Here is a 25,801-nt window from a genome sequence, read left to right on the forward strand (position 1 = left end):
TAATGAGTAGCCGGATTCTAAACCTAGACTTTGTTCTCAAAGAGGACAAATATCCAGCCCTAAAGTGCCCAGGGCAAAATATTAAACAGGAAAGATGCTGTTCTGGACCTTAGCAAATGGGAGCAGAACCCTGGGAGTGACCGAGCTGGGCAAGCTTTAATCCAGCAGTGGTGCTAAGGACAGGAAGCAGGAGACTGGCCCAGCGGCACTAACAGAGGATAGCAAGAAACCATAGCATGGTCATCCTGGGAAGCTTCCTGGAGGAGGTGTGGCTTAGGTTTCTTCAAAAGATGAACAAGAATGGCACAGACTGAAGTCCAGTAAGAGAAGAGGCTGGAGAATAAAAGCCTGGTTGGATCAGTGGCATCTCCATGACAGTGTCTCATGCAGTCTCTCCCTGTCAAGCCACAGTCGGCATTTTGACAAGGACACGTCTGCTCACATGTTCATGTTCAGATAGTATGGCTTAAACTCCTCCAGGACACAGAGGCTGGGTAACAACCCACAAATGCATCATCCCCACACATCTCCACACAACTCTGAGGTTGATCATCTTTAACAACCAGGCTAAAAGTCACCGAAGAACTACAGGCTTCTGTGTCCCCCTGAAGGGTTCCCAGGTCTTTGGGAAGGGGTGGCAGCATGGAGGTGATGCCTCCCTAGAAGCAGAATCATAAACCCATCCCCCACTACACACCCTCTGGTGTCCCCTGAGAAGTCCATCATCACCAAGTGGGAAAGTATTGCACACTGGTCTTCCCAAGACAGACAGAACTGAGTCCCAGGGCCAGCAGCAGAACAGTGGCTGAGCATTAGGCTGGGGCCATGGACCAGGCAGCAGGAGAATGCCCACATCTAGCTGGAAAAGTGGAACTGCACAAATCAAGCCCCATGCCATGGAGGTGAAACACCAGAGAAATGGAAGGGTAGCAGAGAACAGAGCTCACGGGCTCACTCCTGTGCCCAAGCTCCAACATGCCTGGCTACCAGCATGCATACGTGCACACAGACACATGGGAGAGCTAGTGCTGCCAACAGAGAATATGACCCAGCAGGAGCCAAGACTGATGGGAGCCTGAGGAAAAGGGAAGCCAGGAAGCTAAGAAGTACCACATTCTCTGAGGAGAGCTGGCCATGTCTTGCCCAGTTCCAAGGAGCACCAGGACCTCTCAGGGTTCTGAGCCAGGGAAGCAGGAACCTGGACACACACACACACACACACACACACACACACACACACACACGCCTGTGCCTGTGTGCACACATGACAGATGCCCTACCTCGTCCGACTACTCACCATGGTAACAGAGTGGCCCCCTCTCAGCTCCAGTCATCACCTGAAGGCTTCTGAGGTCCCCCGTGCTGTTGGGAAGCAGGTCTAACAAAGGCCCCGCTCAGGCCAGCCCAGCCAGGGGGCCTTCCAGCCAACCAGCTGACGCATGCCCGCCATGCTCCCCCGGTGAGCTCAGGGCCACCATGTCTTCCTACCCAGCCTGCCTGGCTCCACTTAGCTCAACTCCCCACAGACTCCCCAGCCGAGCTAATGAGAAACTCCCCAGCTGGCCTTGTATAAAAACGCATTTCATAAGTCTTTAAAATGCTAGGAAATTCTACATCTCTTTAGTGAGACTTTCCTGTTCCTTGAAAATGTCCCCTGGTCCTCATCAAGAGGAGGAGGGGAGGGGGGCAGAGCACAAAGGGCGGACAACACCCTCCAGAGCAGCCTGGGGTCCACGGGGACCCTGGGGTAGCCTCACCATGGGACACAGCAAGGGGACTCCCAGCTAGTGCCAGAGGGACAGCAGCATGAAACCCAGAGTAGTAAGCTCAAGGAGAGGAACAATATGGGAAGCAGGGAAGAAGCGGGGGTCAGTCTTGACTGCCTTCGTTTGAGAACTGAAAGGGAAAAATGAGTGTGGTGATGCATGCCTGTCATCCCAGCCCTCGAGAAGCTGGGGTGGCTAGGAGGCCACACCAGAAAGCAATGCAAACCACCCCCACCTGAGACCTTCCTCAGGCACAGAACTCAGGTGGGAATCCTGGAGGCCCTGTTTACTGGGAGTGACAATGGGGCCAGTCCACTGTCCCCACCTTCACCTAGGCTGAAGGATATGAAGGAGCTTGCAAAGGCCTGCAATGTGATAGGCATCAGTGGAAATGCTAGGGGGCCGAGGCGGGGGGGGGGGGGGGGGGGGGGTGCAAGCGCAGGCTCTGTGAAGCCCTCGGAATCAAATCGTCAATCAGTACACATTCTGACCAAACAGGACCCGAGTGGCTTCCACTGCCCACATCAAAAGGCCCACTCTTCCGGACATTTCCCTTGAATCACCTACCCAAAGCTTGGAGGTGATAGACTGCAGGAAATGGGGGCTGACCACACCCTACCCCTAACCAGAACCGCCCTAAGAGGAAACAGGAAGCTCCATATGCTTGCCCCGCAAAGCCTAGAAAAATGGATACTCAGGCCCTGGTGCTAACCTCGCAGCCAAGCAGGTCCCATCATCCACCACAACCCCTGCAACCTCTTCCCCCATGCCCAACACTTCAGTGTGGTAGGGTGGCCTGGAGAGTGCTGATACAAAGAAAGCCTGGACAGCGTGTCTGCCAGGACCCAATTTTCCCAAAAAAGGGTCTCAAGTAGGCATTTCCCAGGCATCAGCCAAAGTGAGACCAGCCCTAGCCAAGGTTAGACCAGCTCCAGCGGGACTCTTCCACTGACCTGGGCACCGTGCCAACCCGTCACTGTGTCTCTAGCCTTTCTACAAGGAAACAGCATTCTTACAGGCAGGTCTGCCCTCTATGGGTGAGCTGTGAAGTTCGTGTGTGAGCTGCCTGGATTCAAATCCTTGCTCTGCTGCTTTGGGCTGTGTGACCTGGAAGCAATCAGAAGTGTCTCTGGGCCTCATACCCAAAGCTGATGAGATCTGACTCCAAAAGCATCTACTACATAGCAGTGACGGTTTCTACCAGCCAGGAGGAGGCCAGTGACCTGGCAAGAAGACCTCCAACTCTGACCACAGTGCGGTATCAATAGTCTCGAGCTGCTGGGCCAGCACAATGGCTGATCACAGTGAGTGTGGCAAACCACAAGTGAGTGTGTCACTATGCCAGGAGACAATCTACTAACCTGCCCAGGCAGGTCAAGGAACATTAATCAACAGATTCACCCATCTCCAACCCACACAGTCAGCCCGCAAGACCCTCCTCCTCTACAGCTCTATCGCTCAGCCTATAGTAGCCATGTTGGAAGAAAGCTTCATTCTCCCTGAACCCAGCTAGGAGAGGGCACCATCCAGTGACACCAAGACCAGACAGTGACAGGAGGGTGAGCATCTCTGCCTCAGGGCTCACATCAATGACAGGTATGGGGACAAAGAGACACAGACAGGCTTGGCTGGCTCCTCACACCCACACACTGCAAAACTCAGAAGCATGCACATCCTTACCAGAACTTTCCAAACGGCTTTCAGAAGAAAGAGGGACCCTGGAGAGGGGAATGGAATCCCATCCACACTGGGATGGACAGGAAGGCAGGGAGAAGGGAGGACATGGGCAGGAAGGCAGGTTCAAGGCTGGAGACCTGAACACAAGCCTGTGACATGCTCCCTTGGGAAAGCCATTCCAAACACACACACCCTTCTTACTTGTGGCCAGGCCAAAAGTGGCTGATACCAGGAGCTTCTTTGGCCAGAACAGTAATTTACAAGTCGTTCAAAATGAAATGCCTCCTTCTCCCCAGTAGGACAACTGTACAGGCCATGGAGAAAGGGGAGCCCTCTCCTGTCGCTGACAGGAATGTGAAAGGGTGCAGCTGCTGTGCAGAACAGCCCAGGCCCATCCCATGCTGCTGTAGATCCTGACCACTCCACCCATGGAGCTGAACACAGGTGTTCAAACAGAAACTTACACAAAAATACTAATGGTAGCACTGGGCACAGCAGCCAAAGATGTGAGTGCCCAGCAAGAGTCCCTAGACAGAGGGACGATAAGCAAAATGAAGTCTATCTAGACTGGGGATCTTATTCATTCATAAGGGACGAGGTCAGCACAGCCTGCGCTGAGTATCCCCATGCAGGTGAAGGGACCCAGTCAGTAGACGTTCTCCGGGGGCCAGCAGCCACAGGCAATGTCCACCACAGGAAACTAGAGATGGAAGAGCAGCTGAGTCCTACCCAGAATGTGAGAGGTAGAAGAGCAGGAAAATAGCTAGAGGGGTGCAAGGCTTCTTTAGAGGGGTTCATATCTCACCCAACTGTGACAATGGTCCCATACATCTCCGAGCAGGAGGAGAGCCACAAAAGTCTTCCTGAAGTGAGTGAAGTGATTGAAAAGCTGCTTTTAAAACCGAGTTGCTATTTAAAAAAAAAAAAAAAGCCTAACAGTTTTGTCTGAAACTCAGCTCTGTGTTGTTTCCGCAGATCTCAGATGACCCGGCAGTTCAGCCAGCAGCTGGGTGACAGCTGCCTTTAGCGAGGCCTGTATCATGTCACCTTCTAGTTCACTTGCTCTACCGCCAGGAGTCTAAGGGAGGAAGACACGCTTGGCTGTGGTCCCCACGAGTCTAGGGGGAGGGGAGGAGCTCTGGCTGTGTCACCTAGGAGTCTGGGGGAAGTGAGCGTTTGGACTGTGTCCCCTAAGGTTCTGGAAGGAAAAGAGGCCTCTGACTGTGGCCTCAAGGAGTCTAGGGGAGGAAGACACGCTTGGCTGTGGCTCCCAGAAGTTTTTCCCATCAGCAAAGCTCATCCACCTCTCTGCGGAGTTCACACGCCAAGCTGGCAAGCAAGAGCTGCTAAGATCATAAATCCCTCTTGCAGTCACATACACTCATCATGGGTGCTCAGAGGCAGCTGAGGTTCAAAACAGGTTCAGAACTTCTTCAATTAAAAGTCTCTTCTTCAGATACACCACACACCACATAGACCACACACAGCCTATACACAATACACACAAAACCACCACACACCGTATACACACAATCTATATACGTAGCCCCACACAAGGCACACCCCGAACACACATCATATATGCACACAATATATACATATAACACACACATACCATATATACACAATACACATATTCCATACACACCAGATACACACAACCACCAACACAACATAACATAACTCACAAAGACCATATGCACACACAATACACATAGCCCACACAACCATACACATACACAGAGCCCCCACATCACAAACAGCCACAGCCACACATACACAGATACATGCTCACACTACATACACTACACATATAACCCCTATATACACAGCCTCCACATTAACAAAGCCACATACACACTACAAACAGCCCCCACACAGTTCACACACACACACACACACACACACACACACACACACACACTACATACAGATTTAATACATAGCCCCTACATACACTATCTACCATACTCAGTACATACATACTACACACACACAACCCACATAGGTACACATTTATTCTACATGTATCATAAACACATCACACACACACACACACACACACACACACACACACACATGCCCATATCCTACACATTCAGACACATCACACACACTTGCCATGTATACATACTACACACACACACACACCATAAACACATACCACCACCTCCTGAGTTTTGTGGGTATGAAAATCAAGATCTTAGCCTGGGGAGATGCCTCATCCAGTGAAGAGCCCCCACAAGCATTAGGACCCAGATTTGGATCCTCATGACCTGGCAGAAGCCAGATGGGCCTGGCAGCAGTCCTGTCATCCCAGCACTCAGGAGGGGGAGCCCAAATCTCCAGAGCAAGCTGCGTACTCAGACTAATCAAAACTGAGCTCCAGGGAGAGACCTTGCTTCAATATATAAGGTGGAGAGCAGTTGACAAAAACACCAGCTATCAGCTGCAGATCACACGCACACATGCACACGTATACATGCACGCACACACACTCTTCAGGATCACAATCACATGAGAAACTGATCATTGAAAAGCCTGCACTGCTCAGCCCCCACCTCAGCTCTGAAGAGCAGGGCTTTCCCAGGGCTCTGCCCTGCTTGCCAGTCCAAAGACAGGAGGCAGCCCCTCACCAGGTTGGAAAACTCTACATATCTTTCCATTCCTTCCCTACCAGGCAGGTCCCAGATTAAGGACACAGAGGGAACAGGCCAGCTGTCCCTAAGATGGCTACAGGGTCTGACTACTGGGAGGGCAGGGCTGAGCACAGTGAACAACATCTCACAGTCTGTGTCTCTATCTGAGTCCTCATCCTGAGTCCTGTATCCTAGTCCAGTGGCCCCACGCAAGTGGCTGCCTGATACCGTCTGCTCTGCTCCTCCTGGCCACCATGTGTTATGGGGAACAGACTACAGCTATGTCCTATGGATAGGAATATACTCTACCAGCAACCATGCCGGAGTACTCAGAGTGCCACCGCTGAGTGGACTTGGTTCTCCACCTCCCTGCTAGGCAGGCAAAGGCTGGGTTGCTTACTCTGGGTATAAAAGGCCACTGCTCAAGCCCTCACTCCACAGTGTTCTGGCCATCACACTACTCAGCAGCCTTACAGGCATCACCACCACCGCCCCATCACCCCGTCTGGAAAATGAGGACAGCAAGTCTCTGTAGCTTGTCGGGGTACTGAGGGGGGAGGGCTGCTCCCCATACTCCTCAATGGCACCTATCTCCATTTGCTGGTACAGCCAGGTGGTAACTGCTCACCTTAATGACAGTTACCAGACAAAGAAGCTTCATCTGGGCCCTTGGCCCTGTCCTCCTCAGGTGGCCCCAAAACCATCCCCAGAAAAAATGACAGTATTACCACTGAAGAGTGTCACTTCACAGAGCTATCACAATGATGCCAAGGGTAAAGGGTTCACTGTGACTGGCACACACTAAGTTACATGCCTAATAAATGTGTCACCACCCACAGACAGGGCTGCTTGCTGCCCTGTCTTCATCCTGTCCCAGGGTTACAGCCAGCTCACAAGCCTGCACTCAGGGCCCCCAAGTTCCTTCATGGCTGAAGTCCAACAGAACTAGGAAGGAGAGACGATCACATGCACTATAAAAAATCATCCCAACACACCAGAAGGCAGCCAAGCGGTCCACAGCCAGCTCTGGCTTGTCCACATCAATTAGCAGGTGGCCCTAAGTTCTCTGGAACCACAGAGCATGGTGGCCATGGGGTCCCTAGGGTCAGAGGGGATTCACAAGGGTGAACGGTGCATGCTTGGCTCTTGAATGGAAACTGGAAAATCCCACATCTCCCAGCACTCTTGGGAGCTCAGGGAGCCCAGAGACTGGTCAGGACACTGTGGAGTCACAGAAACGTAGACGGCACTGAGCACTGTGGATGTCGCCCCTGCCTCCTAGCTGCCAGGAGATGCCTCACTACCTTGCACCCTGCAAACCTGACACCCTCTTCATATCGCAGCCACTACCATACTGCTTCCCTCACACCCCACCACTGTTTCCATCACAGAAGTGAAGACAGCATACCCAGACAGGGATGGCAGCCTTCTTGGGCATAGCAGGCTCCTCTCAGGAGGCTGGCATAGCCTCAGTTCACACCTCCTCACACACACATCTGTCAGGAACCCAACATCCTATTTTATATATATTTTAAGGCAGGGTCTCTCTTCATACTCCTGGAACTCACTATGCAAACCAGGTTGGCCTTGAACTCACAGAGATTCACTTGCCTCTGTCTGCTGGGTGCTAGGACTAAAGGCATGCACCACCATGCCTAGCCCAGTGTTACTATATTTCAGCAACCATAAGGGGTGCCTCTCTCCAGCTCAAAGGGAGACAAGGACAACACTGACCCATAGTCTTGCCTCTGGGGCCCTCAAACTGGAGCGTCCCCATTGCTCAGGCTCCCAAACAGTTTCCCCCATGGAGGGAGTCTTTGTCAGACATAACAAATCCCACACCCAGGCCACAAACAGTGCTCTGAGCCTCTGGAAGGCACTGGGCCAGAAGCAAGGGGGACTGGAGATCAAGGGCCCATTCCCCACTCTCCTGTTCAGTCTGTTACATCCTTCACAGCTCAGTTATTTGAAAGCCATCTTCAGGATTTTCGCTGGGACACCAGTGAGATGACTCAGCATGAAAAGGTGCCTGCCACACAGCCTGGAGATCTGCTTTCAATCTCCAGGACCCACACAAAGGTATAAAGTGGTGGTTCTCAACCTGTGGGTCATAACCCCTTTGGGGGTCACATAACCTTTTCACAAGGGTCACCAAAAACAGATAGTTACATTACAATTTCCAAAAGTAGCAAAAATATAGTTATGAAGTAGCAACGAATATAATTTTATGACTGGGGGTCACCACAACATGAGGAACTGTACTAAAAGGTTGCAGCATTAGGAAAGTTGAGAACCACTAGCATAAAGGGAAGAACCAACTCCATAAAACTGTCCTCTGACCTCCATGTACAACATGGCTCCTTCACTACACACACACACACACACACACACACACACACACACACACACAGTAAATTTAAAGACTTTTGCTGAATCTAAGTATTACATATTGTCATTCAAAACGTTTTGTCAACTCAATTTCTTCTGTGAGGCGAGTTGGCCTTATGAGCCATACTGTCTACAAAGTCACAAATTAAATGTACAACCATTAATGTTAAATATGTGTAGGGCTGAAATGTGTACCCAACACTGCTCCCTCTTGTCTTAGTTTCCACAACTAAAAGAGAAGGCTGGATGTAAAGATTATCTAATAGAACTCGTCAGGCATGAATCTGGAGATAGCTGTTCAGAATCCAGGGACACACCTGGCACAAGGTGGCTGAGGGGACAATGAAAGGAATCCTGTCACCTGCCAGACAGAGAACGGGGATCCAAAGCAATAGGAATCTCTGGCTGAATGCAGAACTACCACTCCAGAGCTCCAGGGTCCCAAAGCCAGGTCCAGCCTCAAGCCCTGTGGGCTACCACAGAGGGTTACCAGTTTGGAAAACCTCAAACATCAATCAGCTGCTTCTCACAGCTGGAAACAGCTGCAAGAGGAGAAAATCTGAGGTAGAAAACCCAAGGCCCCCAACAGTCACATCATCCAGCACCCCCAATTCCACACATCCCACAAGTCTGAGCTTGCCCCCCCCATCTTCTCCCCCTGAAGGCATATTCTCAGGCCTGACAGTCCATCACTGGGCAGCAGTAAGTAATTCTGGTTTCCATTGGAGTTTCAATCTATTAAAGTGGCTTCTATTCAATGTGTTTGGCAAGAATGTCAGTGGCACTCAGAGACAAAGATGCCACGCCTGGCAGGGAGGGGACTCACCACCCATCTAACTTGCCCAGAGGATGGGCCCATGGCCCTTGGGAGGAAAAGGGCGTACTTGTCTCCATATGGAATGGATTTTATTGGCCATATGGAAGAGATATATAATCGTGTTGCATGGGGAAGTCTGGACTAGACACAGGAATGTGACATGAAGAATACCATTTCCATAACCAGCTGGGTGGCTTTCTGGATCTCTGGGCCAGTCCCCCAAGTCCCCAGCAATGCCCCACCAGCCCCAGGCACTTACCTGCAGCTGCCACAGAGGAATCCCAGGCCAGCGAGAAGTCCGAGGCCTCCCCCTCTTCAACTGGAAGAGAAGAAAGAAGGGCTGTGAGCTTGGAAGCTGTACACAGAGATCACGGGGTGGGACACAAGTGAGGGAAGATGGGAGCACTGTGCAGGTATTTATATGCTATCTGCCCCCAAGGGAAGGGCAGCACAACGCCTATGACAAGGTGGCCCTTGTTGGTGTCACAGATGTGAAACTGTGATCAGAGTAAAGCACAGGGGCTAGGGCATGTTTGGTGGGTCAAGTACAGCCATGCAAGCACGAGGACCTGAGTTCGGGTCCCCAGAGCCCACACAAGCCGGACACCATTTGTATCTGTAATCCAGGTGTTTTTATGGTAAGACTGGAGGCAAAGACAGGAATCTCCAGAAACACATAGGTCGGGTAGCCTTGTGTACAGAACAGCAAACAAGAGATCCTGTCTCAAACAAGGTAAAATGCAAGGACCAACACCCAAGGTGCTATCCTGTCCTCCATGTGTACATACATGTACACACACACACACACACACACACACCATATATACACACAAAGATTATAAATAATAAAAAGTATCAAACATGAATGGCAAGTAAGTACTGTCTCCATTATGTTTCCATAGCCCTGCATCCTGGCAGACATCACTAATCAATCACAGCACTGCCACCAGCCAGACATATCAGAATCTTTCTCTACTTCGTGCTACAACAATTAGTGCACAGTTTCTACTCATGAGCAAAACATCTGCCAGCCACAGATATGAGGCAAAACTGAGAACAGTCCCTAATCTTGCAGGCATTTTCCCTCACCAAAGGTCACATTGCCTACCATGGCTCCAAAGGCTGCTTTGATCATGCAAGGAGCAGATATAGTGGCTCCTGGAGGTTGGGAGAGTTCAGTACACTATTCTGCACTTGGAGATGTGACCTGCAGACAGACCTCAGCACACATAATGGCCTGCAGATAGAATCACTGCAGCTCATTGGCTGGTAACAGGGCAAGGGAACTCACCTTCCCCCACTTCAGCCTGGACCCCACAGAAGGATGCTTAACAGAGATGGAGTCTCCCCATCCCAGACCCCAGCACTTGAGACCAGGCTGGTGGGGAACAGGGGAGAAACACTATACAGCATAATAGCACTCTCGTCCTGGAATCAGTCCCAGTCTGGAGCACATAATAATATTAAAGCTGGGTTATGGACTTTGTAAATGGAACTTTGTTTAAGCCAAAAATGTGCACACATGTTTTTCAGATTTAACAGGCTCTGCAGCTCAGCACACGTGCAGGCTGAAAGGACCTGAGCCACCCACCTCTCTGCCCTTGATACTGTAGCTGGAATAGCTGGGTGCCCACTGTGAGGCAAGCACTGTTCTCAGTGTTCCTCGGTGGAGGAGCACCTAGCCTCACAGCTAATGAGGGCAAGTTTGGGCTCCAACTCCAGGCGGTCCATGAAGAAAGGAGTTCTCTATGAATCGGGGTACAAAGGACATGTCTAGAATCCTGGCCAGCTCAAAAGCAGAAAGACGGTATGCTAAGTAGTCACCCAGTAAGAAGAGGGAGAGAGCTGGCTGGTCAGAACCTGGCTTCAAATCTTGGCTCTGGGCCTCATGAGCTGTGTAATCTCAAGCCCTACACTCAACTCCATCAAGGCTGTAGAGTTATGAAGTCTGACTTCCCAAGTCCTTGGTCTTGAGGATGGTCCCTCCCCATGAGAAGAGCTAACACCAGCCATCAAAGAAAGCACATGTGAACACATCTAGCATTTTGTACCCTGTAGGGACTAGAAGCTGAGGACTGCTCTGTCCTGGAGACAAGGGACTGCAGAGGTAGGAGGAAAGTGGTCCAATGCAGCTGTCGAGGAAGGTCAGAGTTAGCAGGCCACGGTGCAGACTTCCTGCAGTATGTACGGTGGCCCTGACCATGGCCTTCTCAGTGTGGGGCCCATACGCCAGCTGGCCTTGTGCCTGGAACATGAATGTGTTTTCCCACAGCTGCTGGCACGCAACACCTCCCCATGCCAGCCCTGGCCCACATTCTGCCTTTGGAAGGTATGAGCATATGGCCTTTATACATTCTTGATGAGAGAAAGAAATGCCCCACCTGTCCCATTCTACTTGAGGCTACTGTCCAATACTGTGAGAATGACGAGGGTTTCCTACCTGGCCAGGCTCTGTGGTGCAGTCTGGGTCCCCAACCTGATCAAAAGGACTAGAGGCACAGAAAAGAAACCATACCAAGTGCTGACTGGGACATAGACAGACTGTTCTCTGGGGGCCTAAGGGCCCAGGCTGGGAGCCCCCACATCCTTAAACTGGAATTCTACTGCAGAAGCACAAAGAACCCATGAGGGCTAAGCATGTTGGAGATGACAGTCCATGTAAGGCCAGTCTGGCAGCAGACCACAAGGACTACCCACCATCCAGGATGGTGCTTTCTGAGACCTCCCCAGGTTCCCTAGGTAACAAGTTTATGAGATTTAACATCAATAGAACCAAGACATGCCTCTAACCATGGCCAGCCTCCAGTGTGTTGGGCATCTGTGAGGAGCATGGCTTGAGAGCACAGAGCAGCCGGTACAGGAGGTGCTGGTGCAGACAGACTATGTCCACATCGATACTCTGCACAAAGTCTACAGGCACAGGCACAGCATGAAGCTCACAGAAGGCAGAAACCAGGAAGGGCTGCATTCACCAGCACGGCACAGATGCAGCCCCAGGCCAGTCATCTGCAGGAAGCCCCTCTGTGAGGAGCCAAGAGATTCTACAGTCCAACATTTTCTGTGACATTTGCACATGTAAGATCTGTCACCTGTTGCAAGACCACAGTCTCTTTCTACTCCAAAGTCTCTTACATCTCCCTCCTACCCCATTGGTCATTCCTGGTAGCAGTGGGCACTGGGATAGTTTTGTCTCACAGGGATCTCAAAGTGGTTTGCCTTCCAATCCCACAAACTAGCTCCATTTCAGATCCAAGCAATAGATGCCCAGTAGCCTATTTCCAAGAGCTTGAGCACAAATAAAGGATTCTAAGGGTCCATAAGGGCTTCAAACATTAGAAACCACATTCTTTCTCCACTGTGGAATTGATGGCTAACTGAACCCTGGGAATGGGTGAGTCCCATCAAATGCTGTCTCTGTAACTCCTCTCTGGGACATGCAGAGTTTGGCCTGTGTACCACGATGAGATGTGCAGGTCCACCCAGGGCCTGTGTGCTGGCCTCTGAGTGGCAGACCTCAATGACAGACTAGCATATTAAGGTAGGTGGACATCAGTGTAAGCCACTGCTCCTGGCTGGAGAGCAGTGTCACCTCCACCAAAGGGCAAGGCCTCCCCCAATACCTCACAGAGGCAGAAGAGACACTGAAGACAGGAAAAATGCAGAAAATGAAGCAGGGATGAGGAGAACGGAAAAGCACCCTCCAGCCCAGCAGCCTGCTAGCTCAACAGGGCACTCCTGCCCTCAAGCTCTGGCAAAATCAGACAGGACCTGTTTTGTCAAAGACAGGGGAGCTAGGGGGATGGAGACAAGTCCAAAGGTGACAGCCTCAGGAAGTGAAGGAAGAAAGAGAAAGTCTGGCTGAGACCACAGAACCCACCCCAGGTCAGTGCTCACCAGGAGCCCAGAGGACACACCCCAAGATTAGATTCTAAACACCCACACAATGGGCATTTTTATTGGGAAAGGATCACTTTCACCAAAAAATATCTAGGAAAATGTTCTCCCCACAACCACCTGCAAACAAGAACCCCTGTATTCTTTGGAGAGATTTTTTTTTAAATGATGTGTTTTTTTTTTTTTTATTTTATGTGCATTGGTGTTTTTCTTGCATGTATATCTATGTGTGAGTGTGCCAGGTTCCTTGGAACTGGACTTACAATTTGTAATGTAGGTGCTAGGAATTGAACTCAGGTCCTCTGAAAGAGAAGCCAGTGCTCTTAACAGATGAACCATCTCTCCAGTCCCACTTCTGGAGTCTTAGTAGACTCTCTTCTGGATCTAGAGACCACACTACCCTTGCAGAGGAGCCAAGCTTACCTTGGCCGTAAAGAGACTCCTGAGAGTCCCCCATCCCATGGGAAATGGTAAGCCAGGCAAGCTCATCCTTAGAGAAGCCATGTCACCTCCACCAGGTTAGGCCCCAAGAAGGTCAAGGGGCCTAAACCCAGAGTCTCACTATCAAACAAAGGAAAGTCTGCTGCTCCAGGAATGAAAATTACTAAACAGGGCTGAGGATGGAGACCAGAGACAGCACTAGGCAAGCATAGGGGAGACCTGAGGCTGACCCAGCACCCCATAAATAAATGAACACAGGTAGGGTGGAGAGGCTGGCCCACCGTGTGCAGAGGTGCAGGCTGGACACTTACAAAAGGCCAAGCAAAGGTAGGAAAAGGAGGTGAGATGTAAACTGCTGTGTTCACCAAGCAGTATATCCTGAAGCAGGGCTGTGGACGCCCAGGGAAAAGATCATGTATTCCTCTACACGAAAATGTGATGGATTCTTTGTCCAAAAAGCACGAAATTGCTGGAATGCAGAGCCCAGCCCATGATCCTCTCTGAAATCAAGCTCCCAGGGAAGATGACCATGTTCAATCAAGAAAAACCCAAGCACAGGCAGAGATACGCTCCCTCCTGACCCCACTCCAGTCCTCCACACCAGCTAGACCTTCAGGGAAGCCTAGAAAGAGCATGAGGGTCACCCCCAGCCCTGGAACCCTATGCTCTCTGTTTTCTCTGGTCACTTGCTAAGATGAGGACAACCCTCAGGAGGCGGAGACAGGAGGACCACAGGCTAGCCTGCAGTTGTGGGGGAGGGTGTGGGGATGAAGGCTGATTCACAATACTAATGGCAACACAGGAGGACCAGAACGTCCTAGAGTGAGGCTAAGTTGCAGCCAGGACCCTGGGCTCCCTCCTGTGGTTCTCTGGCCACACCCCCAAGACCAGCACCTCACACTGAAATAGCTGAATTAATTTAAAAAAAAAAAAAAAAAAACTACTTTCTAGAGGCTGGAGGATCAGGGATCAACCCCAGCTATATAGCAGGTCAAACATAGCAACCCTGTCTCAAACAACCACCATCTAAAGGAAAACGACAAAAAAAATAAAAAATAATAAAAAAAATAAACCCAATAACCAGATTTCATGACTCCTGTCTGTCCCCCATCCACTTTTTTTTTAAGTAAACTGCAAAACTAAAAGTGCCTGGCACAGCAGCATGGCACAAGATCACCATGGAAAGCCATTGCCCAAGTTCTTTGGGAGACTCAGGCTTGGAGTCCCTAGGCAAGTGAAGAACCAGTACCAGAGAATCCACAGCTGGACCCACCTCCTTCTCACCTGCCCCACCATTTGCACCCTCTTAGGATGAAAGGAATGGGAGAGGCCTGAAGAGGGTGGCAGCTACAGACCAGCAAATGAGGCACAGCGGCAGAGGTGGTGGTGGTGGAGGTGGAGGTTATGGTGGTGGTGGAGATGGTGTTGGTAGTGGAGGTGGAAATGGTAGTGGTGATGGTGGTGGAGGTGGTGATGGTGGTGGAGGTGGAGGTTATGGTGGTGGTGATGGTGTTGGTAGTGGAGGTGGAAATGGTAGTGGTGATGGTGGTGGAGGTGGTGATGGTGGTGGAGGTGGTGATGGTGGTGGAGGTGGTGGTGGAGGTGGTGGTGGTGGTGGTGGTGGAGGTGGTGATGGTGGTAGAGGTGGAGGTGGAAATGGTGGTGGTGGTGGTGGAGGTGGAAATGGTGGTGGAGGGGGTGGTGGAGGTGGAAATGGTGGTGGTGATGGTGGTGGAGGTGGAAATGGTGGTGGAGGTGGAAGTGGAAATGGTGGTGATGGTGGTGGTGTGGCGGTGGCGGATGTGGTGGTGGTGGTGGAGGTGGTGGTGGTGGTGGTGGTGGTGGTGGTGGTGGTGGTGGTGGTGGTAGAAGCAGTGGCAATGGTGGTGGGAGAGATGGTGGTAATGGTGGTAGGAACAGAGGAGGAGGACTTAGGTATAAAGTCTTTAAGCACAGCTCAGCCACAGGGAACAGCGTTCATCAAGCCCACACTTCTTACTGCTGACAGAGATGCAGCTTCCAACGGTCCATGGAGTGGGTAAGGTCTGTCGCTGAGAACTTCCTTTCCCTCCCCATAAAGCACCTGGGAGAGAAGACACACACACACACACACACACACACACACACACACACACACACACCAGGGGTGGGAGTGGCCACAGTAGCAGGGAAAACCAGCCTATGCAGAAGGCCCACAGTAGTACCGGGCACCATTATAGTCAACCAACATCTGCTCTCCTTCATCCTCCAGCCCTCTACACTTACCACCCCCTTTCTGGCAAGGAAGGGAGCCCCAGGAAGCCACCACATTTCTCAGGAACAGTACAAGTGGGCTTCAGCTCATGGCAAAGGAAGAAAGAAGAGTGTGTGTGGAAGGTGGAAGAAGAAATCTGTGAGCACCGGCCTTCCCTAGGTTACCCCACCCTGGTCCAGTCGAGCCTCGGGCAAGAACAGAAAGGAAACAGAATGTCATTGTCCAGTACCAGGTCAACACTCGTGAGAAACAGAACCAGGAAGTGGGAAAAAGCAAAGGAAACAGGGCAGGGGCCAGGGGCCTGAACAAACTAAAACATCTTTCTTCCTTCCTCTATTGAGACTGTTTCATATCTCAGTCAGAAGAACCAGACACAGAGAAGTAGCGGGCCCTGGAGCCATGCGGACGGCCCTCACACCTGCTTCTCTGTGCGGGTCCCAAGCTGGTGAGGTAAGAGGCATAGCACAGGTCTGGACCACTCACATCCTTCCCCGACACCCAGTGCCCTAACCACTGCACCAGGTCTTTCATAGATGCCTCCTAGGCTGCTGCCTGAAAATCTGAGTTTGCGGACCCATCTCACAGACAGCGAGACAACCCCACAGAAGCAAAACTGCTCACCACGGCCCAGTCAAACAGACCTAGAACCTAGGTGTTCTAGCTCCAGACTCCTCCACCTCAAAACAAGTTGCTAGGTGATTAAGTCCTCAATGAACCAGTTTCTAGGGGTGTGGGGGTAGAGGCATTCATGATTGCCCGTGCAGTATTGCTAGCAAGAACAGACACATCTGTAGCATATCACAAGTACAGAGCGCACACCTTTAATCCCACCACTCAAGAGGCAGGGGCAGGTGGATCTCTGTGAGTTCGAGGCCAGCCTAGTCTACAGAGCAAGTTCCAGGACAGCCAGAGCTACACAGAGAAACCCTGTCTCAAAAAACCAAAGGGGGGGCATCTTTGAACCCCATTCTCCAGGTGAGAAAAAGCAGCTAAAGAGAGAGCATGGAGCTGAGACTTAACCCTTTGTTTGCCTTCTACTTCTAGAAAGCAGAAGCTCCAGTTCCAGATGGAAGAGGGCAGCTCAACAGAAGCCTGGAATCTAGCTCACTCTCAGCATCCTGCTCCTCGACCCAGCTGTCCACGAGACTCTCCTTTATCTCCCACCCCACACCCTCAGTTCCGAAACATCCTAAGAAAAGGTTCATCTCTTGGGTATCCCCAAGTGCACAAGCCACTGAAGGCAACATGGGAAGCCACGAGACAATGGTTCCTGGGAAGTGTTTCGTGGCTGGCTTTCGAGGAGGAAAGGGTTCATATTTGCAGCAGCCACCACTACCTGTGATATAAATTCTCCAGGCATGGCCAGTATTACCACACCACCCCCACCACTGAGCACTGGGTTGGGGAAGGACAAGGAAAGGTTCACTGCATCAGTAGGCACCTCTGCAGGGCTGAAAAGAAGCAGCAGCAGGCTGCTGAGGGGACACAGACCACCCTGCCTGTCCACTCCCTCAGCTCACCCTCCTACCATGTCCCGACTTGCTTGTGAGTAACTGTCCTGTGTTTAAGCAAAGAATTCAAGAGCGGCCTCCGTTTTCTTACTGCTTCCTAGAATTAGCTCCTGGTTTCTTTTTATAAAAGTTGCTGGCTTAAGTACACATGTATACAATGTATAAAACAGGAAACTGATCAGTTAAAATCAAGGAACTAGAAGAGCAGCTTCCCAGGCCTAAACACATTGTTACAACTTGCAGAAGGCTGGAACAGCACTGGTAACTCAAGAAGGCAGCCGCTTCTGCAGGATTCCTGCCTCAGCATGAGTGAACACAGCCAACGTCTTTTCCTACCAAACCATACTACTACCGCTACTGATGACCCTCTGAGTTCCACCACAGGAGGCTCGGGCACTAATCTAACCAGCCCCGTTGCTAGATGCCTAGACTGCTTCTAGCTGTTCCCTAGCGCCAGTGTCTACGGTGCACCTCACATTCACAAATGTCACAACTGGCCAGGAGACTTTACAATGATTTTCCTTAAGATTAGTTCTCAGAAGCAGGGTTTCTAGAACAAAGACGCAGCCCTGTTGAGGCTATTAGGTAGGACTTGCTGTCAATGGGGTTGACTTTCTCTCACCATTGGAGCGAGGTACACACAGTGAGTGACCAGAAAAAGGACTGAACTTTGACCTTTGTCCACTACACTATGAACACTGTCTCAGGCTTCATCTTCCCAATGGCCCTAAGACGTGGGTCCCCCATTTACCAATGAGGAGAAACAGAGCTGAGATGCATTTGGTTGTTCACATCATGCAAGCAATAGTCTGTATTTGAATCAGGGCCTGTCTCCAAAGGACACAGCTTACCTCTCAGCTCCACATTATCTGCCTCTCTCAAGCATGAGGCAGTTACTTCCTGACCTTCCCAGAATGTCTACACCTTCCCAGAAAAACAGAAGCTGATCGGGAAGGTGGAGCAGAGACTCCTTTGTCCCAAGACCGGAAGAAATTGTTCTATAAGAAGCAGGCCTTGAGTGTGCCAGCCTAAGGCAATTAAAAACTCTCCAAGCTTGCAGTGTGACCCCAAGCAATGACTCTACTCCTTTCACTCTTAATTTCCACATCGTAAAGTGAGGGCAATAAAACTCCCATGCATTTGGAAGACAAAGAGGAATAACCCAGGCAAGGAGTTAGGCTTAGTGTCTCCAGAGAATGGGTGACTCTAAACAGAATTATGCTTTGTTACCCCTCTCTGGGGAGCCGCCTTCGCAGGCTCTAATGGCTGCCCTCCTGTCTGCTCAGGTCCCTCCTTGTGGTTAGTCATCTTCTGAATGTATTTCCTGTCATCCCTGTGTGTTCTCACTGAACCACAACATGCACGCATAAACATGCATTCATGATGTGATGTGACTCGGCATTGTTTTGATGGTAGCATGGGTTCATTCCTACTAGCGCCCAACTTGGAAGGATGATGATGGCGTGGAAGGCATCCGAACAGTATGTGGAGGTCATCCACAGGCAGGGCTGCATGAGGCACCAGTTGTGTACTGGGAAAGGCAAGTACCAGGACTACACATCCAAGCACAGTAGGGGAACCCAGCTACTCACTCAGAACTGTGGCTATTTGAGGCAAAAAGGAAGAAGGGGAGAGTCCCATTCTTTTAGTTTTTCTACTTTGTTTGAAGAAAGGCATCATAAAGTAGAAACTAGTATGTTTTTATGAGACCTCAAAAACTTGGACTCTGTAAGAACATACCAAGCATGAATGTTGGAGCCTTGTTATACATGTGGTTTATTTTAAACACCCACAAAGAGGAAACTGAGGCTCTGATTGGAAACCGATGATGCATGCTCACACAAGCACATGGTGGGAGGCATATTTTCACTGGTTGTGGCATGCAGACCTAACTTCCATCTCTCTCTCTTTTTTTTTACTTATTGCCTCTTTCTCCAATTGTGTGGTGAAAAGGACATAATAAAAAGTGTCACCGTCTGACCACTCTGGAAAGTGCAGGATGCAGTGTGGACCACATGCACACTGGTCTTCCACCCTTCCTGCAAACGGGCAGCCCCTCATCTCCTACAAAAAACTGAATGAATGAATGGATGGATGGATGGATGGATGGATGGATGGATGGATGGATGAGTGAATCGCCATTTCCATGTCCCCAGGGTAGGAGTGATTAGTGCTTCATGATCTAAGGAGTCAATATTCTTAATAAGTCTGATGGGAGGGGGCATTTCATGGGCACAAGTGTGTTGTGTGCCCCCCTACTCTGCCCCTTGCCCACCCCTAATGATTACTATGCCCATGAAAAAGCCTTCAGGATCCCAAGCTTCCCCCACCTCATGCTAGCTCTCCACACATAGGCAAGGATTCCCTCTGATCTCCAAGATTCTCTGAAAAGCTTCACTACACCCAGCACCCAGCTAGAGGGAGGGGGCACACACTCCTTAGCAATGACAGCTGTGCAGCAGGGGACTCCTAGGTAATGGGCATTCCCCACACTTCCACCAAGCAGAGGTATACATGCACACATACACACACGTACACGTACACACACAAACACACACACACACACATACACGCCCAAACTCCCTCCTTCACACATTTCTTAGCTTCCCTCTCACACACTGGCTGCACTAGTAACCACCTTCTTAATATGTCTTAGAATGGACATAAAAAGCAATGTTTTCCTGAGCCAGTGTGGAAGCTTAGAGCCAAGAACTCTGGAGACTAATGCAGGACCACCAGGGATTCAAGGGTAGCCTTGGCTCCATAGCAAGTTCAGGGTCAGACTGGGCTAACAGAGGCCTTAAACTAAAATCAGAAAGAAAGAATGTTTCCCTAACCAATAATAGAATAGATGTGACTCAAACTAATGGATACAAATGCAAATATGAATAAAACCCCAGAAGAGCTGGGCATGTCACAGATGTGGAGAACAGTGTGACTTTCATTGGTGCTGTACAGACTGTGGGAACTCACCATCATATCTACGAACAGTGACAGCAGAATTCTGCAAACCAAGGGCAGTGCTTGGCAGGGAGGTGGACACACGGCTCACCCAGCTACCACAGCCCTTGGGGGCGGGGAAAGGAAGACAGATACATTCGGTCCTCTCTCCGCACCAGGGCTAGGAACTCAGCTCAGGAGCACAGGCCCATTTCACAGACTGTGTATCCATCTGGGTTGGACCAAGGAGACTGGGCCTCAGGAAAGTTCCTGGGAAGTCCAATCCAAAACAAAGCCTCTGAAGTGTCTGTGGGTGGAGTGGAACGAGGCTGCAGGAAAGACAGACGCCCACAGCTCTCACAGACTCTTAAGGTCACAGAGTCCTGAGAGAGCTTGTCACTGGATAAGGGGCACACAAGCATCCCGACACCCCAACCATGTCAGTCTCATCCCACAGGCCTGAAAGACCCAAAGCCTGCCAGATGCAGGCTGCCTAGAGAGACTGAGTTCATTTTTCTTGTGTCCTATGATAATACTTGGCAGTGTTTATTTAACTTTCGGCTTTGGACAGCAGAGAGATGGAACGGGAAAATCAGCTTGGCTCCCTTCAAAACACAGCAGCCCACACACACATCATGAGAAGACACCCACACAGACGCTCCCCTCCACCCTCCAAGAAGACACATCTGGCCCACTGCTGGCAGGGAAGGCCCTTGGGGCTGCAGGAAGGCTGTAGCTCACCCACAAGTACTGTGTGCCTCCCCACACACAATGTCTGGCTCCCCCTGGCCAGAGTCTCAGGCACTCCTCGCCATGAGCCCTGGCCTCAGAGTTTTAGGTGACCAGATGTAGAGGAAGAAGACATGCCCAAGTCCCCTTGAAGACAGTCTGAAAGAGAGAGTGGGCTATAGGGAGAAAGGAGAGTCACATGACAGGGCTGCCTTCCCCTCCTTCAGTAGAGGGGACCCTCTGGGCAAACTGTCCAGCCTGACAAAGCCCTTCTCCCTTGTTCTTCTGCACTGGGTTTGGCATCTAAAGCATGCTTCCTGGGCTCAGGAGAAAGAAACCGGTGGTGAGAACTGATTGTCTACCCAAGACCACCCAGCAGGACCTGGGGGCAGGGAATGTTTCTACGCTGCCATGGCCATGTAAGCTCTCCCAAAATGACAGGGCTCAGCCCTTCATCCTGACCTGATAGTCACAGAGGCATGCCTTACTCCTTTTCTCAAATCCTTCCCTCATGACAGGGGCACCCCCATGCCACCTGAGAGCCGCTCCCTGCAAGTGGCAATTATCCCCCCACCCCTGCACTGAAAGCAAATACAGAAAGAGGCTCAGTATCCATAGGGGCTGAGGCAAAGAGAAGAAACAGAATATAAGCGAACCATGGAGTATAAAGGACCTTTATAGCAGAATTTAAGGCCTGGTGACCCTGTCCCCACCCCCAACACATCCTGCTCTCTGGTCTGGCATATCCTAGTCTCTGATTCTTATTCATCCTTTGGCAGGGAAGCACACTGGGTATGTCTGGCCCATTCAGAACTCATGGTAAAGACTTAGACATCCAAGAGCCCAAGGTTGGAAGTTAGACAAGCCTAGTCTCTGACAGTAATGACTGTGGATACTTGGCCTGCAACCCACCTCTCTATAGCTCCATTTTCTAGACAAGGTCGGACAGGGGCCATACCAGTATTGACCCTAAGAGGTCCTGTGAGGTGTGAGGTGGGGGTCAGGGTTTGGGGTACAGTGGAAAGGCCTAATGAAGGATGACAGGAAGGGTGGGTGCGGCTACTCTTGGCAAATGACACGAAGCAAGCAAGCAGTCACCTATTCTCCCTTCCAAGAACTACACTTGGCTCTTCAGAGTGCTGCTGGGTCAGGATGGACAGTACCATGGATCACATCACATGTCATATGTCACATGTTACAAGGGACACTAAACTCAGACTGGTATGCTTGCCAAGGTCATACATAAGCCCAGTCAAGCCTCGGCTCCAGGGTCAGGACCAAGCTCTTCAGATACTCCTTCCTGGCATTCACTAGCTGTACTGGTCACTGCTGATGCAAGATTCTGGTTTGGATGTTAGAGATATGCAAGCAAGATGCCAAGAGTCTAATACAGTCACTCCCTCACTTCCTCTGATGATGGGAAAGCCATCTCCTAGGGCCCCAAGCCCCCTTGGGATGGAGAATCTAACCTGGCCCCATCCTTGTCCTGACAAGAGCATGCCACAGCCACAAGGCAAGAAGACCTTAGAACCCTGCTCCCAGCTGCTGCAGCCTGGGGACCAACCCAATGTGCCTAAGGACAGACTCCAACTGACCTGCTGCTCCAGGTGCTCTATCTATCTCCTGCCAGGAGGACAGAATCCACCAGGCCTGGCACAAACTCCTCCAGCCCTGCAGCCATAGCTCCTGGAAGAAAGTCCTGAAAACACACCTTCCGCAAGCCAGAGGCTACCTAGGCAGTTGTCTGTGGCAGGTGCAGTCCCTTCAAGCAGATTTCTCTCCCCAGACCTGAAAGGCAGGACCAGTTAGCATGCTGGAAACCCAAGCTGGGGTTTTGGTCCTGAACCATAGACTCAGTACAAATCTATAAAATGGAGAAGGAACACTATCTTGTCACCTGGTAGCTTTGCCGGTCAGACTAGCTTGGTGCAAGGAAGCACTCAAGAGGAACCACAAAACAGCCTTGGGTGATGCTAGGGGGTCATCCCCCTCAGCATTCCAGCCAGGCAGCCAAGCAGCCAAGCCCATGTCACAGGACATCAGAGGGCAGGTCAGAGGTTGCCCAGCGGTCAGAGCAGACCAGCCCTGGCTGCAGAGACTAGACTCTCCTGCAGTTGCAACAATGCTTGCTGTAATGTCTCACTGCACCTTCTGAGACCTCTCTGTCCAAGGCTGGTGCCCACTCAGCCACCAGTGCCTCTGCCACCAGTGCCACCCCAGAGACATTGGCTCCAGAAGCCCCTTCTCTTACCATCTCAGCTGACCCTCTCAGTGATGGAGGCCCCACCTGACCTCATTACCCAAGACACTTCCCTAGACCCTTGCACAAACAGAGCCTCACTCTCCTCTGGTTCCCCTAAACCTTCCTCAGCAACCTGTGGCCAAGATACCAAGCATCAGACTCATGTGGGCTGAGCCTCTTCTCTCTGCTGGGACACTTCCAGCCCAGACTCATCTCGCAGGACAGCACCCACCAGGTCTAGTGGTTATGATGAGTTCATCCAAGGCCCTTGGTTTCCTTATCCTTTCTAAATCCCCAAGACTGCAGGAAAAACACTTAAATATAGGTGAACACACAGAGAAAGGGCTGACACACATAATGCCCTTCCAGAGCAGGTAGGCTGGTGAATAAGAACCCTCCTATGAGCCTACACCACCCCCTTTTCAACACAAGTGGGCCCCCAGGCCCTGAGTGGTCTTTAGCCCCCAGGTTGCAGGGTAGGGCTATAAAGAGCAGCTGTACGAAGTCCACAGGCCTACAGGGACGTGGCCAAAGAGGGGTGCCTAGGCAGATGGGATCCTGGAACCATGTCTCAGAAACAAAGCTGAGGAACAGACAGTGTTAGCCCAGGGGGACAGGCTCAGGAGGACCCAGAGCTGTCTGCAGATATGTGAAGGGCTGTCACTGGGAAGAGGGAATGAGCTTGCTGTGTGGCCCCGAGGGGTCAATTGCCAGGACCAAGCAGTGGAATTCTGGACAGGAGAGATTCAAAAAAAGGAACAGAGGACTCAATCGGCAAAGGCCACCTGAAGGAAGGTATGAGCGGGCTGTGGTAAAGCTTCCGGTGAGGGGAGGGCAGAGCAAGGCCCCCAGAACTTCCAGTGACTACAGAGGAAGCAGGTCAAAGCTGAGAGGAACAAATGGGCTTTGAAGGGCTCACCCCAGCAGCACCCTTCCCCCTTGAGTCTGTGCAGCCTGGGCTGAATGGGCTGGCACAAAGATCCAGAATCCAAACGCTTCTATGGACTACAAATGAATGCCCCGCCAGTGAACACCCAGGCCACTGTGGTCTAACAAAAACTCACAGTCACCAGACGTAGTGGCACACACCTTTGATCCCAGCACTTGGGAGGCAGAAGCAGACGAATCTCTGTGAGTTCAAGGCCAGCCTGGTCTGCAGAGTGAGTTCCAGGACAGCCAGAGCTACACAGAGAAACCCTGTCTCAAGAAAACGAAACCAACAAGAAGAAAAACAACAACTCACAGGTCAAATGAGGCCCCCACCTCAAACAAAGAGGGAGCACTGGGGAGCAAGAAGAGCCACCCTACAAATGAGAGCAGAGTGGGTTAAAGCTAGACTGGAGCTCTGCCCCAATTTGGGGCTGCAGCTGGCTTCCCAGCCTTCTGAGAGACTCTGTCAGCTGCCTGACTCAGCCACCCAGCCTGAAACCCCAGTTCTAAGGAAGAGGGCAGCTGTCCAGAGGCTGGGCGAAGGTCACAGCCTGTGGAGAAGAGTCTATTCCACAAGTCACACTGAGAGTCATTTTCTCATACAGGGTGCATGCCACAGGAGGCAAAGCAGAATTCTGGCCCTGTGCACCTAGAGAGTCTGTGGCTGGAGCAGACCTTCAGTGACACAATCACATGGGCTTCAGAGAACATTACAGAACTTGGTCACCAAAGACTGGCAGATGACTGTCTATGGAAGAGCAAAGGGGCAAATCCAGTGTCACAGAGATGGATTGGGGTAAACCAAACTCACACACATTGAGTGATTTTCCCCATTTTCCACTCAGTGCTCTGGAGGTATGCCGTACAATCATGGTGAATTGTGTGGTGCGGTCTGGGGACTGGGAAAGGAAGCAGGGAACCTGGTTCTCCAAGGCTCCCAGGCTTGCCCCCCATCATTCTTGGTGTATCCAGAACCCACATAAAAGTGAAGGAGAAAAATGACCACACAAAGTTGTTCTTTGACCTCCATATGTATCCAGTGGTATGCTCATGTATGCATGCACACACACACAAACTACACACACATATAATTAAATTCTTAAAAAAAAAAAAAAAGAAAGAAAGAAAAAAAAAAAAAGACAGCATTCAAACCAAAAGGGGCCATGGAACTGACTACCGTTCTTGAGTACAAGAACAGGCAGGTCTGTCTAGGAAGCAGATCAAATGTCTCCTCAAGAGGAAGCTGGGTTCCTGGGTTTGTTCTATTGCTAGGCACACTAACCTCCTGGATTCTCCAAGATGGCAAGACAACCTAAGGGCCAGCAGCAGCATTGAGGCCATCCATCAGCTTCCAGATGCCCAGTGACCAACCCTGCTAACAGCACCCCACCTCTTTCCCATGCCGAACTCAAGTACACAGCCTTTCCAACCCAGCTAAAAGCATCTATCCTCCCAAATATCTCTCTCCAGTGTCAGGACATACGTGTGTATCTCTCTCCCAGTCTAACCCTCCTGACTCCACCACTTCCCCTCAGTTTCTTCTCTTGTTCATTCTCTTAGCCTTCCATGAAAT

The 25,801-nt window shown here is 50.9% G+C and overlaps 1 protein-coding gene across 2 annotated transcripts in view; it reads right to left on the minus strand.

Annotated features, from left to right (window-relative positions):
- Znf423 (zinc finger protein 423) overlaps positions 1 to 25,801 on the minus strand; it is a 303,273-nt gene that overhangs the window by 239,143 nt on the left and 38,329 nt on the right. For both annotated transcript variants that reach the window (XM_036187113.1, XM_036187115.1), the window contains exon 2: positions 9,547 to 9,606. In XM_036187113.1, the coding sequence (XP_036043006.1) occupies positions 9,547 to 9,606 (60 nt within the window). The remainder of the gene's footprint in view (positions 1 to 9,546; positions 9,607 to 25,801) is intronic.

This window comes from Onychomys torridus, chromosome 5 (assembly GCF_903995425.1).
Source record: "Onychomys torridus chromosome 5, mOncTor1.1, whole genome shotgun sequence".
Classification (NCBI taxonomy): Eukaryota; Metazoa; Chordata; class Mammalia; order Rodentia; family Cricetidae; genus Onychomys; species Onychomys torridus.